Raw genomic sequence first — 17,480 nt, forward strand, 5'->3', positions numbered from 1 at the left:
TAAATTGCATCATTTGTGTTTTATTTCTTCACTTATTAAGAGGGGTTAAGACGTAAAGAGTTCCAGTGAATACCGAATAGAAGTTGGTTTTGGCATGGTAGTTGGCACAAAAGTAGTCAATGTGAATTTTTGATAAATTTGTTATGCGTTGAACTTGACTTAAATGCCCTCCTTGGGCTTCTCCTGGCCAAACTCTGAAGGCAATGTATACTCCTTCCTCCGATTCTAATGTTGCCATTTTCCATTCTCCCCACATAGAAACTGAGGAGCTGACTTATTCAGTTAAGTGGGATCTTGTAGAATTTGAACTAGGGATGATCCAGAAAAAAAAAAAAAAAAAGGAAATTAGTTTATCATTGGGAGCTATCACATTGGTTCTAATATTTCCACAGCTTGTCACAGCTGCTCATTGCTCATAGATCTCTTTGGTTACTTTGCACAAGGCCCACAGGATAACTCCAACTAGTGGTCCTTGTCCTGGGAGTTCTTCATGCTGGTCACTCATGGAAGCAAAACCTAATAAAGGGACTAGGTTCATAAAGTGTGCTGCAGTAAAAATGGATAGTGCATTAAGACTGAGTCATATCTTTATCTTGGAGTGATCTGAATAATCACTGATCTGGTGATTAATTGCACCCTAATGATACCAAGCAAATTCCATGAAGATAAGGCTGTCCTCATATCTTCACCCTATACCCCTTGTCTATTGAAAAATTAAAGGAAATCAAGAGAACTCAATGTTGACTGAATAATCTGTTGATCTCAACCATACCTCCTTCCCCACAAAAAAAGGATTCCCATGGAAAAATTTAAGTTCAAATGGCATGGAAGGCCAGGGGAGAGAAACAGCAAGAGAGCACAGGATACCAACAGCAGGGAAGAGCACAAGAGGAAATAATAGTGCAAAGGACTTCACTAGTTGTGAAGCCTGTACTTGCCACTTAGGAAATACTTTTTGACATTCCAGATGGAACTCAACCCAACTCCTGAAACTTAAAATGCCTAAAGGAGTCAGCATGAAGTAGAGCTGAGGTGCTGACCAGTTAATTCAGCTAAGGAAAAGTCAATCCCAATATTCGATCCCAGATGGATCTAACAAGTATGAGGTCTTTTCCACTTTCTCTGGCCTAGAGTTCATTCTGAGCCAATTCTCTTCCTCCTCTTAAATCATTTGAAGTTCCCTGGATTCAGTTTCTAAAGAACCAAAGCAATTCCAAAGGCACTCCATAAATCTTTTGATGGATAGAAAGATCTTTTTAAAGCCCTAAGCAGCTTTAAAAAAGGACTGGGATATGGTTCAGAAGTAAAATGCCCCTGGGTTCAAAACCAGGCACAAATAAAGGGTGTGCACACAACAGCTATTGATGTTTCTGCAAACTTATCCAATTCAAACCTTAAACTCTCCCGGAAATGAAATACAACCCCATACATATTTAAAAATCAACCTCAATGACTAATTTATTTTTTTTGTAGTAAAATTCCTACCATCCACTGCTCCTTTTCAAAAGGTGCTCATTAAGGGGCAAACTCCATAGTGCAAAGGTTTTCTCCCGTTACTAAATCACCACATTATGATTTATCATCTCCCGAGCTGTTGGCCAGGATTCAATTTAACCAGAATTCCCAAAGATAGAATAATTGCTACTTCCAAAATCTTCATCTTTCTGGTGTCCATCCTATACCTTGCTTCTGATGGCATTATGTATGGCACAATAAGCCATTTTCTTCATATCAGATTCCCACTTTTAAATCCGAATTCAAGCTTCAGGTTTCCAACTACATCCATTATACTAAACCAAAACTGTCTCCCACATACAATATAAACCCACACTGTGAAAACTGTACATCCCAGCTCCTTAACTACCTTTCCCCCTCTTACTCTTAGCAAGGGAAGACAGGCTCATGGTAGTCTTTCAAGACAGAAGAAAGCAAAACAGCTGTTGGTTAACTCCTAAATCCCTTTCACATTTTAGTTGTGTGTTCAGGAGACAATTCACACCAATATCAAGAGAAAATCTTCAAGCCCCAGCACTAGGGTTTGAATCCAGGGGCTCATACATGCTAGGCAAGTGCTTTCTGCCACTGAACTACACTTAACTGTCTCAAAAAAAAGGCTATTTCCCAGTCTGGTCCTGACCTTATGATTCTGCTGCTGTAGAACCTCCTCCAATAGCTGGGACTACAAAACATATGTGCCCCATATCCAGGCCAAACTTGATAGACACAAATGAGCCAGATTAGACTCATTAATAAAGGGCTGATAGTACTATTAACAACATAGCCAACACTAAAGTAACCCAACTGCAGTATGGCCATTCCTCTCAAAAATCACTTTCCTGAAAATTTTAAGGGACAAAAAAAAAAAAAAAAAAAAACAGGCAGCAGGCTAAGTGTAGCTCAATAGTAGAGTACTTGCCTAGCACTTCAAAGGCCCTGGGTTTAGAGCCTGGCACTGTTAAAAAAAAAAAAAATTGAAAATCAGTCTTTTTCAAACCTACAAAAAACAAATATTACACGAAGATGACTCACTCAAAACTTGAATAATATTTTCTTTATTTACAAGTTAGAATCAAGAGACAAAGACAGTCCAGGGGACCAAATGGGGAGATGACTGAAACCCCCAGAGCCCCAAATGGAGCGGAAGGAAAAAAGGGAAAACAGAGTAGAAAAAAAAAGTCAACGTAAAAAAAGAGCTCCCCCTTCTTCCCTCCCCATGGAGGCCAAGGGGACCATGACCATATCCCCCACAGCCTCACCTAGCTTAAAATAAATTAGAACAAACAACCTCAAAACAGGGCCCTTAGAAGTGAACAGGGCAGCTATGGCCTCAGGTAACATTGTGTCCAGGGGCTTTTGCCCATTCTCACCCTGTACCCTTGCCCCATCCCCATCATTCTGAACAGGGGGCTCCCAAGAGGTTACTCCCAAAGGGGCTGGAAATCCAATCTTATTTTTTGTCCATGTCCCTCCTTCAGTGAATGTTCCTGCATTCCTCCCCCCTGCAGAGCCAGCTCTCCTACAGAGGGGGGAGGGGAGGTGAGATGAAGAAGTGTCACAGCAAGGGGGAATGGGGTGGGGCAGGGTAGTTCAGGGGTCCGGTCCTGCGGAGCCTTCCTGCCCCATCTGGCCTGGCCCCTTAGCCTGAGTCCGAGTCACTGGTGTCTGAAGAAGAGGAAGATGAAGAGGAGGAGCTGGAATCTGAGCTGGAGCTGGAAGCACTGAGACGAGACACTGCTACTTGCTGTGCAGAGGTTGACTCAGTTTTCTCACTCGCTGAACAAAAAAGTTGAGAGTTAAAAGATAAAATTTTTTTCTGAAAACATGAAAACAAGTATAATACATTTGCAGCAGTCTCCAGGTATTCTCACCTTTCTTGGGAGGCTTCTTGGTGGAATTGAGCTGCCCACTGACATCTTGTAACCTCTTTTCCAGTTCCCGCTTTTTCTCCAAAGCTAGTTCCTCCTTTGTCTTTCCTACAGGTTTCTTAATGGCTGGGGGCGGGAGGATGGATAACAGAATTCACTAAGATTGCCTAGAGTTACTGGCCACATAGATTTCCAAGTTCCATTTTTTAAAAAAATGTAGAGACATAAAACTCGTATTATTTTTATGTGCTGCTGAGAATTGAACCAGTGCCTCTACACATGCTAGGCAAATGCTCTACCAATTGAACTATAACCCCAGCCCTCCAAGTTCCATTCTTGAACATCAAGGAAGCAGCACAGCACATGCATCACATCTTCAAAACAAATGCATTATATTATGTACCACTACCTCTAAGCTGTCAGAACCACAATGGACTTCAGGTGATACTCACTATAGGGCTTCCGTGGTTTCTTTCGTAGGCAGGAGAGGACATAACGCTCAAGTTCCCTAAGTGTGGATGGTTTGAGTGTTTCAAAATCAATTTCAATCTCTTCTGGGTTTGAGTCCCGTAAAGAAGGCTCTCGGGCTTGAATTATATGTACAACTCGACCCAATTTCTCTCCAGGTAATTTGTTGATATCCAGGCTTAACTGTCGTTTCTCATCATAACTCATGGGCCTACTTTCTTCTTCCTCCTCTGAATCGTATCCAGTAGGCAGGGCAGGTGGAGCTGTCTTTGTGGCCTTTTTGGGTAGCCTATAGGCAAACAAAGCAAAACAAAAAACCCTGTCAACTACAAAAACTACCTCTCCAAACAGTCCCACTGTTCAACCCAGAAATTTATTTCCTGCCGTATTTTGCCATAAGGCAAAAAAGCCAGGTTAGAGGTAAGTTTACTAGGACACTGAGTTAAGAAAACTGAGCATTTTATTGATATATAAAGATGGACTGGTACAAGTCCATCTTTTTGCTCCTTTAAAAGCACAACTAAAGCCATCGTGAAAAAACACAAGTCTAGAATCATTTATTTACAAGAGTAAGCAAACTGGCAGAGAGAAACAAATCTAGCTAACCTGATTTTTGTAAATCATGCGTCATAATTGTTTTCATATTGCCTACAGCACTTTATGCACCACACATCTGATTCAGTTACCCTGAGAGACCCCATGGTTCTTGAAGGCTATTACCCTGATCAGTTATCACAAAATTTGCTGACCACCCTCACATTTAGAAAAAAAAAAATTACGAGTGGAAGATAGCATAGAAACCAAACTAGTCTGCTTTGACTTTATTAGAACTCACTTGTTGCCACTTCCTCCAGAAGATCCAAAGCCAGGAGGGCCTAGCGTGGCAGCATTGCCACTCCCACTGCCACTAGCTTTCTTAGACTTCTTGGGTTGAGGAGGGCGGGATGCCCGAGGCCCCTTGTCATCTTCATCAACACCAGCTCGGCTGCGATGCTTCTCTGTCTTCCGTTTCTTCTTTTTCTCCTTTTTCTCTCTCTTTCGCTTAGGCTTAGATATCGGGCCCTGGGACAGGGCAGCAAGTTGTTCGTGTACTGCCCGAAGCTATAAAGAAAAGTCAAGACATGAAGTGGGAAAGTAAAATTGAGAGAAAAAAATAGGACCAAGACAGAGCATGAACCAAATTTTTACCCAGTTAAAAGACTGAAGAGTGACAATATACCTGTTCTTGTAGTTCTGCCAAGCGATGAGCCCTTTCTTCCTCTGAGTCTGAGCTTTCACTTTCTTCCTCTTCCTCCTCATCTTCCTCATCTTCTTCCTCCTCTTCCTCAGAGGAGCTCTCACTGCTACTTTCCTCACTGGAGGACTCTGAAGAGGATTTGGTCAGCCCAGGGGGCAAAGCAGTGGAGACTGGTAAAGGCCCTGGTTCCAGTGGTTCATCTGGCATCTTTGCATAACGAAACTCGAATACGTCCTAGGAAAAAAATTATGCTGGTACAATGTTCTGGGCTATACCCAGTCACCTCGTCATATAATTTCAATTTGTGGCTATATGTCCTCTCATGTCGAGGACATACTGCACAAATTGATGCAATCTCCCTCCCATACCCATTTATCCTTTAAGCTTCAACTTCTACACTCACCTGCAGCTTTCGTGCCATGGCCACAACATCGTGGTCTGGGGGGTTGTACTTATAGCAGTTGGAGAACATAAGCCGCACGTCAGCAGCAAACTCCTGTGCGTCCCGATAATCACGGTTCTCCATCTTCCGCTGCAGAAGGAGGCAGCATCAGAAGCTGCACAGGCAGAGAGACTCACCTTTCCCTGCCAACCCCAGACAACACAAGAAGCCCTCTCTTGAGAGCACAGTGGGGATGTGCACATGGATCTGTGCCCTGAGGTTAAAGTTAGAAGTCAAAGGAATTTGGGTAGGTTGAAGAATTTATCTTAAGTCTAGAAAAAGAAATCATTTCTAAGTGATACAGGAGGTAACCCGACTGTTCTTCCACCCCTTAACTTCTCTGACCCAACCCTCCCATTAAATAGTAGAACTGTGTATTAGGGTTGCTCTTCAAACAGAATACTCATCCTTACTGTAGGAAATGCAATTTCCAACTGCTTGACCTGCCCCTTTACAATTTTGTAAAACCAAAAATCAAAGACTGCTGTGTACCCATAAGGAGACATGAACATTATTTTATTGATCCCTAGATGCCAATCACTGCCTTAGCATCCCATCTGCCCCATGCAGTGGGTACCTTGACAGTGCTGAGGTCCATGGGGTGCTTAATGATGTCATGGTAGTCATGCAGGCCAAGAGCAGAAGCGTCCACTGGTTTATAGAAAGGCCAGGCATAGGCTGCATGCTTCTTAGAGAGCAACTCCTTCAAAATGCCATTGCAATGTTTTAACTGTTCTGACAATTTTCCTTTTTTAGAGCTCTGGTGTTGTTGCTGAGAGTCAGGCAAGTCTTTGCGTGGGGGCTTGATGGGGCGACCACTCTCTCTACGCATAGGGGGAAGCCGTGCTGCTTTAGGCTCAAGACTCCCAGGAGGGCTGGCTGGGGAACCAGGAGCCAGGATGGCTGTAGGTGTAGGGGTGGTAGTATCTGCTTTTCGTTTAACCCCTTTTTTCTGCAGAAAAAAAATAAATAAATAAAAAACCAACAGACTATTACTCCAGCTCCACTTCATTCAAAACCTTTCCCTTCCCACTGTCCAAAACAGATATATTTATCTATACCTTGGCAAGGGGCTGAGCTGGGGGAGCTGCAGATACAGCAAGGAGCGGGGGTCCAGCAGAATGCAGAGACTTGAGAAGGGGAGAAGAAATGACCGATGGATGGGGAATGTTGAGGACAGTGGTAGGTATCTCAGGTGGTGGAGTATATAGGGCTGTGTGTGACACAGAAGAGACAGCAGGCACCTGATGGGCACTGGTAATACTGCCCTGGAGTGCTTAATAAAGAAAAACAAAGCAAAAACCGTTTAGTTTGTTTCTCTTTCCTGTCTCTTCAGGTCTCCATTCACAAAACTCTCATCTCACTCTTCCCACCTGCCAACTTGGCCCCCTTCTTATGGCTGTTCTTAGGGATGGTCACCACAAGCTCTTGTTCGTCTTGAGGCATTGATGCCACCTTCTGTAGGAAGATCTTTTCCAGTGTCTGTGCCATCAGGACTATATCATCAGTGGGCTAGTGAAACAAAAAACAAATTTAGAAAAGTCCAAATGATAGCAAAAAAAAAAAAAAAAAAAAACCAAAACCAAAACCAAAACCAAAACGACCATTTCTGTCAAATTCCCAGCCCCAGGGCATGACCACTCTCCCTTAGGCACCTGCCATCAAATGCTGCAAATGACCACATTAGGCCAATAATGTCCCCTTTTCTTTCCTCTCAAAATACAAACTAATGAAAATACATGGTCCCTTAATGTTCACAAGCTTAAGAGAATGAGAACTAATGAGTAAAATAGATCCTGCTCTACTCAGGTCTCTGGAGCTTTCTGAGAAACAGGGCAACCATCCCCAAGTATGAAAGTGTTCTACTTAAATAACCTTAAATTATAGAGCTCTGAAGCCACATTACTGATAACACTATTTGGACTCAGTTTTCTTTGACCATTACTAACTGGATACAGCTTCAATAACTAGAAGACAAAACATTTCCATTTGGCTATAATAAATGTCCTCTTATCACCTGCTAAATGCACACAGAAAAACTTACCTTGTTGTAAATGTAACAGTTGGTGAACATGGTATTGAAATCCTGCATACATTCAGAAGCAGCCCAATAATAATTGTTTTCAAGTCTCCTCTTAATAGTACCCATGTCCATAGGCTGTTTTATAATTTTGTGATAATCCTAAAAAAAAAGAAATGGTATGTCAGAGCCACTGAAAATTAAAATACCTATTCTCCCAGGGAAACCACTGACCAACCCACACACACACATACACACACACACCCTATGTATCAAAGGAATACAGTTCCCTAAACTGCGGCCCCAATTAAACTACAGGACCAAAAAAAAAGGGGGGGGAGATAGGGTGGGGAACAGGATCCTTAACCCACTTTGGGGGCCCCTATTGCCTTTCCCTAACCACCCACCTCCCACCCATTCTAGAAACTTCCCATCCTGTGACATTACCTCTGGGGTTGGCTATCCATGGGCTGCATGAGGGAAAGGAAGAAGCTAAGAATTTTGGCCACCGTGGTCCTCTCCCAACCCGGGGTGGGAATCTGTAAAATGGAGCCAGGGCACAAAAAGTTAAGGAAGGACACAGAAGGCACAATAAGAGATGCCAAGATAGAGATAGCAAGCGGTTGGAACAATCACAAAGGACCAAGAATTCAGAACTATGGTGGCTATCTGCCCTACAGAAAAGAATTGGGAACTCCCTAGGGGCCGCAGCACCTACACTAGGCAACCCACCCCCACTCACACACATTCTTGCTCATTCCCATACCTCCCCCAACTCTATGTTCCTACTCACCGGCAGACCCAGTTTGACAGCATCTACAGGCTGCCGAAATGGCCACGCAAACTGATGTTTCCACAGAGCTTTCATCACCACCTTGTGCAGGTATTGCAGCTGGTTGGTTACCCGTCCTGGCTTTTTGGGATTGGATACTTCAGGGGGTGGTGGGTTGGCAGGGGTTAGTTGCAAAGCCGGCACTGACGCCATTGTAGGGCTCTCAAATCCCTCATACAACAGAGAAGGCTTTCGAATCCTTTTTCCTGGAGCTGCTGCCTCTGGGCCCAACCCCAGTAACCCTGCATTCCCGTCCCCAGGGAGCCTGCAAAAATGGTAAATAATATTAGATGTGGAGATCTCATGGAATTCCAAGTGCAATTTGCACTATGTCACCAATAAATCCAAGCTCTGGACCTAGTGAGATGACTAAGCTTGCAAGTGGTTCCAAATATGAACCAATATCAAAATCATCTGTAGAGATTCTGTTGATGCCCACCTCCCCCCTTCTTTTATTTTTAGTATAGCTAATCTAGATCCCACCTTCTGGAGTTTGGCAACCCATGCTCAATTAAAAATAAGAAAGAAAGCCCTATGGGGATGGCTCTTTAAGCAAAAATGGGTGGAGTTGAAGACCAAGATTCCTCCTCACTAGGGGTTTGGTGGTTGCCATGGTGGTTGAGCCTGAGGGAAGACAGTGAAAGAGAGAAAATAAACTAGGAAGAAAAACTTCATAAAATGCTGAGACACCCAAGAATCAATCCACCTGGGTACAAGAAATGTTATTTTCATTAAGCTGAGTATTTAATAACAGAAAATGCACTAAAAGTCTAACTTAAAATTCAGACAAGGGAACATCTTGTGAGACCTCACAATTGGAGTTGACTGCCCTCCAGATTTGCAAACTACCTCCTCCAAGAATTCAAAAAACAGCCACCCAACCGCCAAGGTCACAACCTGATTGTGACAGCACACCTCCCAAAACCCTGCTAGAAAAACACGGTCTAACAGTTCTCAATGTAGCATCTACTGCACATTAAAGACCAACAGTGGTCCTGTTACTCCTCCGGACCAGGTGTTTCCCACTACCTAAGACTTAAGACACTACTTAGAGACCTCATTGTTTACATCCGCAGCGCTGCAAAAGTCTTAGCTCCACCCTCCTGCCCTAAATCAAACACTCAACACCATCAAAAACCAGACCCCTCCTTCCACTCACTGAAAGACAAGCAGGAATTTTATGACACCCTGGGCAGTAGGATCCTTTCTATCCTAAAGTTGGGAATCCCCGCTGCCAAGTCCCGAAGCTCGGTCACCATGGCAACTACTGGCAGAGGTTGACCACGAACCCCCCAAACACCATGACAAACCAAAACTGGACACCAGGCCCAATATCCGCAGGACCTGCTCGTCTACTTAAAACTACCCATTCCTACCCTTTCAGCCACCGAACTAGCTCTAACTTGGTTAAGACCGGGCCATGACTGTAGCTTATAAATTGACAACCTGCGCTCCCCCCACACGCAGCAACTGGGTCGCCGCCACCGTTCCAAAACCGTCGTCCAACCCCCTCCGCGAGCCCGGGTCAACAGCTGCGCCAAGAAGTGGCAACGCATAGCAACCGGCGCCGGGTGGTTCGGTACTGCCCCCGAACACGGCGCCCTCCACCCGTGCCGCCGTCCCACAACGACCCCTTCCCACGCGCGCACTCGGGAGACGTACTTGTGGGGAGTCACGTTTTGCAGCATCTTGACCGCGGGGAACCAGCGCTGCCTTCAGCCGCGAAAAGTCCGGGTGGCCTCGGATCCCCTCACCGCCCGGTCCAGCATAACCCGGGAAGTGGGGGGGAGGCCGTTGCCCTTGGCCCTCCAGGCGACAATCTCCCCGCTGGGCCGGCACGAGCAGTCTCCTCCGCGCGGCCTCTCGCAGGACTCCCGGCAGCTTGGCGCGCTCCGCAGGCAGCGGACAGCAAGAAAATGGCGGCGGCCTCAGCAGAGACCGGCGTACGAGAAGGGGGATAGACTCTCCAAAACCAAAGACAGTCCCCGATCCTAGACACCGTCGTCAATACAGCCCGCTGTTGGTTTGCAGGGGTCCCCTCTTCCTGTCGGGACCGTACGGGTTGGACAAGATCCCGTTTCGACCTCGGATGGAGGCGGATGAACACGAAAAGTGGTTTAGGAAGCCGCCGCCTCCATCTTTGAAATCCTCTTGAGGGCGGAGTAGAGGGGGTGGACAGACTCCGACAATTGGGCGGGGCCCGAAAAAGGGGAGCTTCAGGGGCTTCTATGGGGTCTGTACTGTCCGCCGGGACCGGTCATAGGCCGAGACGAAGGCCATTTCCAAACGGATGGACGTGGATTGTAATGGCGGCCCCCGACGAGTCAAAGGCTCTGTATCGGTAAGCAGAATCCTCCAGGTCGTTCTAGAGGCTGCTCCACTCCAGCGCGAAATGGCGCCGCCGAGCCCCGCGCCAGCCCTTTATATATAGGCGGGGAGGAGGAGCTTCGTTGCTCATGCGCGCCACCCTGCTCCAGAATTTCCCCACCCCCTCCGCGCGCGCTCGCTCGCTCACGCGCGTGAAGTAGCAAAGTCGAAGGAGGTGGATCCCATCTCCGCGGGAGCTTCTTCTATTGGTCTGTCGAAGCGATGACGTCACAAACTTCATTTCCAAGTCGTCAGTCACCAGGCAGAAGAGTGCCGCATAGACTCACAGGGAATAGGCAACCCGCCATATCTGAGCCGCTTGGTTGCGCTGTAGTTCGGCGACTCCAGGGAAACAGGGAGGTTGGAATAGGTGCAAGGGCCATCTCCCCACGGCCTCCAGCACCTTCTCCCCGCCTCCTCTTCCAACTAAGTTTTCCCAAGCACGAAGTAACTCCCGACTGCCAAGCTTGGGCTGGTAGTGCCATTCGTGGTTCTCCATTGGCCGAACGGGAGGGGTCGCGTGGGCGTAGCCAGGCGCGGCTCGCCAGGGGTGTGGCTGCAGGACGCTGGGCGGAATGCTGTTCTTGGCAGGGAGGCCGCTGCAGTGAAGAATCTGAAATGAGGAAGAAAGACGCCATCTTAGAAACCGCGGCCTATTCTCCTGTGGCGAACAACTAAAGGCGCCTGAATGTTAACACGAAGGGGTCTAACATTCCTCTTTTCCATGACCTAAAATACGGCTTGCTAAAAGTCTTACAATCCTCCCTTCCCTCCCCCAGACCAAATAATCGAAAGCAAAGGCAAAATACTTCTCTCTGCGAACACCCTAATACTATGAACAAGGCCACCAAACCCAAAACTTTCACGCCCAAGCACTTCTCCAATCCCAGCCCACTCGTCCCTTCATTAGCAATACAAATACCTGCCTACAAAAACCCACAGCCCTAAAGCGGGAACAAAATCTCCAAACCCATCCATCCTGTAATACCCTTCTACCCGAACTCATTCCGGCGTCTGACTCAGAACAGAAAAAAACAAGTCCTACAAGGGGCGAAATGGGGGAGGGACCCTCCCCTCTCCAGGCGAGCTCAGACCTTTCCCCGTGCTTCCCGCCCCTCGCCCGGGCAGACCCGCACCGCCCTCCTGGGGTCCCTTCGCACGCGGGGGCCAAAGAACGCCCCCATCCCCCCACCAGGGTCCGGAGTCCTCCCCACGGAGCTGCTCGTCCATCGGTCAGCGCCAGGGAGGAGGGCGAGCAGAGGAGGCGGCGGCTGTAGCTCAGACTAGCCCTCCCCCTCCTTCTCTCCCCTCCTCCCCTCCCCCCCGGGCCGTCCGCCTCCGAGGAGGGGCAGGAGCCATTTTGGGAGCTCAGTTTCGCCCCCTCCCCCTAACTCCCTCTTAAGTCTTCCTCACAATTTGATTATCTGAATAGGCTTTCAGACTACGTATGAATAAAGAACCGGAGCCCAAGGCCAGGATCTCTGAAGCACATCCAGAGGAGGTACCCCTACCGTAGAATAAAAGGATTTCCCCCACCACAGAATAGCTGCGCTTTGACACCCCCGAGGAAAATAGGTTTGTGTGCACGTCCAGGCAAGGAAATTAATGTAGGGCAACGAATATAAGGAAAGCTCCCTCTACCCCTGGAAGGGCTAGTCAGGGCCTCCTAGGTCCTTGAGCTGCAATCATGCCACCCTCTATCTGCAGTAACCCTTGTGCTCCAACCTCGCATACTGCACCTAACATGGCCGCCAGCCTCCGGTCTTCAGGACCACCCGAGGAGGATAGACCCCCCGGAGGGAAGTGCGCGCAGGGAAAGCAGAGTCCCCCGGCGCCCCACCCCCAGCCCACCTGGGATCCGGTCCTGGCCCCCCAAAGTACATGCAGCCCCGCCCGGGTGGCTGCAGCAGGGAGGGCAATGACACAGCAACTTTGCAAAGGCCTTCTCCCCTCCCCCTAGTGGCCCAGCCTCCCAAATCTGCTTTTCTCCGCCCGGGGCTTTGCAGGTCAGGACACAGGCCCATCAGGGGGCCGGCCAGGGCAGAAAAAGTTGGGGCGGCAGAGAGATACTGGGCTTTAGAAAGGGAAAGGGTGGCCAGAATTTTAACTCTCATTTCCCAGCATTCCGGAAAATCACTGCTCCCCAATCTCTCCTAATCCTCCCTTCCCCCACATGAGTCACAGGGGAGGCTACTGCTACTCAGTAATTTGGAAAAGTAACTCTTCCCCTCCTTTCCGTTCCCTCCCCCGCAGTACACAAGGAGAGAGCTGTTCAGGACTGGGGGAGGGGATGAAAGACGCAATAGACGAGGCCACCCCGGAGAAACCCGAAACCTAGGAACTCATTCCAGGCTCTGCGCTTTCCCGCTGTCTCAGGCCACACTTTTTACTAGGACCCACTTTGGGCCTGGGTTCTGTTCCCCAAGTAGACCCCAAACTTTCGGTTTGTAACCTTCCTCCGACCCCTAGTAGACAAGTGCTCAAGTAGCTCTTAGAGGGGCAACGAAGGTTTGGGCACAGGGCCCCCACAGGCCGTGTCCATGCGAATGCACACAAATTCGATAACAGACAAGTCTAAGCTCCAGCATGCCATGTGGTAACTGCGAGCTTCCTACCCTTGACACAAAGGGAGCAAAGAAATGCTCCGAGCAGAGTCTCTAGGGAGAAAGTGAGTTGGCGCCTGCGAAAAACCTCATTTCACAGCCTGAATTGACAACACTAAAGCATTTACATCCATGATTAGGAATTACAGCCATCATTCTCACTCTTCAGCCTACCAGATCACCCCCTCAGCCGCCAAGAAGGATCCCTTCTCACCTGGCTGCAGGCTCCTGTACCCCCAGGGGACGAATGGGGGGGGCACGCCGCCCCCTCTTCCCCTTTGCCCTCCAATTGGTATGGAAGCAGGAGGTTGGCCATTCCCTCCCCCATCATAGTGGCCCTCTCCTGCTGGTCCCCCTCCACACTCCCATTGGCTGTGAAGTATTTGAAGGACAAATCCCACTCAGGTTCTTTTTGAACCCCAAGAATTCCACACACACCCCGGCTTCTTCACCGTATAGGTTTAAGTCACTGGCATCTAAATGACTAACATCATCCCCGCCCCAAGTGCCCCTTCTCACCTGGATGGTGGAGCCTTCCGGGGGGGCTCCAATGTTGCCCTCGGCTTGGTGTGGGGGGAGGATGTAATCCGGGGTGTCAACCCCCCCGGAAACCGAAGCAGTGTTGGGGGAGGGGGCGTAGCCCCCAGCCCCTCCCTTCCCGAGCGGGTTGGGGGGGTGGGGAGAGCATCCGGGCCGCGCGGCCACGTCAGCAGCACTCGGATTGGCTGATAGGAGTCACGTGCCCGCTGCTCCCCCCCCCACTGCCACGAGGGCCAGTTTTCCGAACGTTCCTGGGGGTCGTTTTGAGGGGGCCTCGGGGCCGCAAGGCCTAGGCCTGTCTCCCGACACCCAGAGCGCGCTAATGCTGCTGCTTCTTCATATCTCCCGCGTCCTATCCGGCTGTCGTCGACCTTGTCCCCCCCACTCGCCTCTCTGTACGGGTTCAGCATGGCTGCCGCAGCCCCGAAACGTGCACAGCGCAGGCGCATGGGCGCGACCAGACCGGGGGGTGGGGTGCCCGGGGCCGCGAGGAGGGCGGCAGTGCGCAGGCGTCTCAGTCCAACCGCAGCTCCCGCCGCGGGCCACGGAGCGCGCGGTGTGTGGGGGCGGAAGTCGGTGCGCGCGGACCTCCAGCCTGGGCCACCCTTCCCCCACTACGGAGGCTTTGCGGGACAGCTAGGGACGGCGCGAGTCAGTTCCTTCTGGCCTAGTGTAAGGTGCGGCTTGGTTTGACCTGGCCAGAGTTCACGGAAAGCACACGGCGCTTAGTTGTCGGTGAAGTAGAATAGAGACTGGCTGGAGAAGTGAGGGTTTGCAGGGTGGGGCCCCTCCCTTGGTGTAGTGTAGTTGCGGAATGGAGAGGAAGCTGATCACCCGGGTGGTGCCAGCAACGGGGATAAGGTGTGCCCTCTAAGTGTGTTTAGGCCGTTTTACAACTTCTGCTGTTCCCAGAACATATCCTAGACGACTTTGCTTCGATGATGAGACCTGCAAGTTCGTGGACTCCCCTGCCTTCTACAAAGTTTGCCAACTGATCACTCTTCCTTATATACAGATCCTGTGGTCGACCATTTAAGTTAAAATTACCTATTCAAGAGCCTGGCGGGATGCCGCTCTCCTGTAATCCCAGCGGCTTGGGAGCCTGAAGCAGGAGGATCACAAGTTCAAAGCCAGCCTGGGCTAAACAACTTAGCAAGACCCTGTATCAAAATAAAATAGGGAAAAGAAGAAAAAAAAATAGAAAAAGGGCCGCGATGTGGCTCAGTGGTTAAGCACCCCTGGTTCAATCCCTGGTACAAACAGTACAACTCAGGAATTCCTGAGTCCTTGCTTTCTCTTAATCTTGGATCAATCCCATAAAATTTTAGGGATTACTAACAAAATGATTACATTGCTACCAAGGCAATGTTTTAATTTGTTTGTAGCCTATTATACCTCTTCATCCCTCAGAGTGAAGTCTAGGTATTCACTCTACAACCTCTTAATCTCCTGTCCCCAAGGACAGATAGCCCCTTTAATAACAGAAAGACTAACTACCGTACCCAGTAAACTGCCAGTGTGTATTGCTTTCCCATTTCTTTAGAAGGTCTTCCCTGTTTGAGGAAGTACTTTATATTTGACCTGGTCAACTTTATGTTACCCTGAGGCCATCCTCCATTCTCCACCCTTTGTAATTTTTAATTTATCTTTCTTGGGTTCCTATTTAAAAAAAAAAAAAAAAAAAAAAAAAGAACAGCTCTCTCAGTATTGTACCTCCTCAGTAGACTCATTTTTATCTCAGCTCATTTGAGCAACCAGAACCTGAAATTAAAATCATACTTAACGTCTGAATTTTCTATCTCCTCCTTTTCCTCCCTCCCTTCCTACTTCTCATCCCTGTCCTTCAACTCATATTTATCAGACTTCCACCAGAAAACTGTTCTGGCAAATGTCACCAAGAACCTCCTAATTGGCAAAGTCAGAAAGCACTTTTCAGTTTTCACCTTATTTGACCTCTCTAGAGCATTTGGCAATTATTTGATCATGCTTCCTTCCTGATATTCTCTATACTATTGATTTCTGTGACCAGTCTCACCAGTTTCTTTTCCTACCTGTCTCCTTGCTTTCCTTTCTGGACTAACTTAGCCCCATCCTATGTGTTGATGTTTTCCAGGATTGTACTTGTTGCTTCTACTTTTGTTCATATTATCTAGGTTGTATTGCTCAAGGGTTCAAAGCCTTTCAAATCTGTATCTTCAATTCAGACAGCTCTTCTGAGCTAAACTTCCACCAAATATTCCTATTTGGATAGTTCTTAGACACTTAAGCATGTTCAAAATTGATTCAATCTGTTCTCTGGATCCGCTCTTCCTGCATAACCCTGAGTGATGGTAGGTATTCAGTTACAAAGCTTAGAATCTGACAGTCGCTCCTTGTTTCTTTTCTCACAAATTTATATACACCAGACTCTTATAATTTTGCCTCTTAAATATCCATTGAGTCAAACTTCTGCCTCAATTTTATCACCTGGGCTAGGTCCACAGTTTCCTGAGTGAGGTCCTTATCTTCAGAGTTGCACTAATACAGTAGTCACAAGCCACATGTTGCTATTTGAATTTAATATTAATTACACTATTGAATTTAGTTCCTCAGTGCCCTGGCCACATTTCAGTTTCTAAGAGGTACCTATTGAGAACACACATGCACAAGGTCTCAATGTGTTCTTGTTTCTGACAGCTTTTGGCCTTATCTGCTATCTCTTCTTACTAATTATGTTGCAGCCATATTGATCTTCCCTCATTTTCTTGAAGGAATTGGTCCATTTCCTGCTTCAGGGCTTCACCCATGCTGTTCCCTCTGGTGAAGATTCTGCTTCCCACTCAACCTGGCTAAAGCCTACTTACTCTTCAGATTTTATTTCAGTATCAGTGGTTTCTCCATTCCATATAGGATAGCACAGAATACAACATTTCTGTCATTGAAGAAAGGTCTTTTGGACAGTGCTACTCTAGGTTTTCTTCTTGGCCTCTGACCACCATACTGCCAGGAGTGAGCTTTCCACAATACATTTCTGACCATATATTATTTTTTAAACACTATTTCTTGTTGCCTGCAAGATAAAGTCCAAATTCTTGTGCTTGGCAGAAAGGTCTGCCTACCTCTCCACCCTCATATCTAGCCACTTCCTCTTGGGTCCTATGCTCTAGCCACATTGAACTGTTTCCCAAACACACTATTTTATTTCATGCCTCCGTGTTTTTTGCTTCAACCCACTCTGCATGGATAGGTGTTTCCCTTGTCAGTCTAAACCCAAATTTGGGCTGGAGGCGTGGCCCAGTGGTAGAGCACTTGGCCACATAAGGCCCAGGAGTCAATCTCCAGCACCCTCCCCCCCACACACACACAAACACACACACACACACACACACACACACACAAAGTCAATGCTTGCCTAATTGCTCATTCCTTAGTGTCCTTTTCTTTTATGGTAGTACCTTTTACAGTGAATGACAACTTATGTGATTACATGTTTTTCTTCACTACTAGACTTTGATCTGGAGAGCAAGGCTATGTTGTCTTTCTTCTTTCCTTCCTTCTTTCCTTCTTTCCGTCCTTCCTTCCTTCCTTCCTTCTCTTCCTCCCTCCCTTCCTCCCTCCCTCTCTTTC

At 47.8% G+C, this 17,480-nt stretch overlaps 1 protein-coding gene and 1 long non-coding RNA gene across 5 annotated transcripts; one reads left to right on the plus strand and one right to left on the minus strand.

Moving 5' to 3' along the window:
• Positions 1-2,536: 2,536 nt before the first annotated feature.
• Positions 2,537-13,995, minus strand: Brd2 (bromodomain containing 2). 4 transcript variants are annotated; one of them, XM_078020226.1, is made up of 13 exons: positions 13,854-13,995; positions 10,027-11,344; positions 8,326-8,629; positions 7,557-7,694; positions 6,886-7,024; positions 6,574-6,788; positions 6,090-6,464; positions 5,474-5,602; positions 5,053-5,304; positions 4,669-4,934; positions 3,818-4,122; positions 3,369-3,491; positions 2,537-3,273 (listed from the first exon to the last, which is right to left on the minus strand). In XM_078020226.1, the coding sequence occupies exons 2-13, from the start codon at positions 10,050-10,052 to the stop codon at positions 3,137-3,139; spliced, it is 2,409 nt and encodes an 802-aa protein (XP_077876352.1). In that variant the 5' UTR covers positions 10,053-11,344; positions 13,854-13,995; the 3' UTR covers positions 2,537-3,136. The 4 variants fall into 4 exon arrangements, with proteins under 4 accessions (XP_077876352.1, XP_077876353.1, XP_005318893.1 ...); XM_078020227.1 differs by lacking the exon at positions 13,854-13,995 and adding an exon at positions 12,583-12,696; XM_005318836.5 differs by lacking the exon at positions 13,854-13,995 and adding an exon at positions 11,924-12,056.
• Positions 13,996-14,385: 390 nt separating this feature from the next.
• On the plus strand, positions 14,386-15,727 carry LOC144366259 (uncharacterized). The gene is made up of 2 exons (XR_013425272.1): positions 14,386-14,551; positions 14,890-15,727. It is a non-coding gene; the product is annotated as an uncharacterized LOC144366259 (long non-coding RNA).
• The last annotated feature ends 1,753 nt before the right edge of the window (positions 15,728-17,480 follow it).

Source organism: Ictidomys tridecemlineatus, chromosome 8, assembly GCF_052094955.1.
Source record: "Ictidomys tridecemlineatus isolate mIctTri1 chromosome 8, mIctTri1.hap1, whole genome shotgun sequence".
Taxonomy (NCBI): Eukaryota; Metazoa; Chordata; class Mammalia; order Rodentia; family Sciuridae; genus Ictidomys; species Ictidomys tridecemlineatus.

Excerpts from the sequence above, each read along its gene's own strand:
- Brd2 (XM_078020226.1), bottom strand. The coding sequence starts at position 10,052 with ATGCTGCAAAACGTGACTCCCCACAA. Across the intron at positions 6,789-6,885 it reads GAAGGGGGCCAAGTTGGCAG|CACTCCAGGGCAGTATTACC; the intron begins GTGGGAAGAGTG and ends TTCTTTATTAAG. Across the intron at positions 3,274-3,368 it reads CAAGAAGCCTCCCAAGAAAG|CGAGTGAGAAAACTGAGTCA; the intron begins GTGAGAATACCT and ends TTTTTTGTTCAG.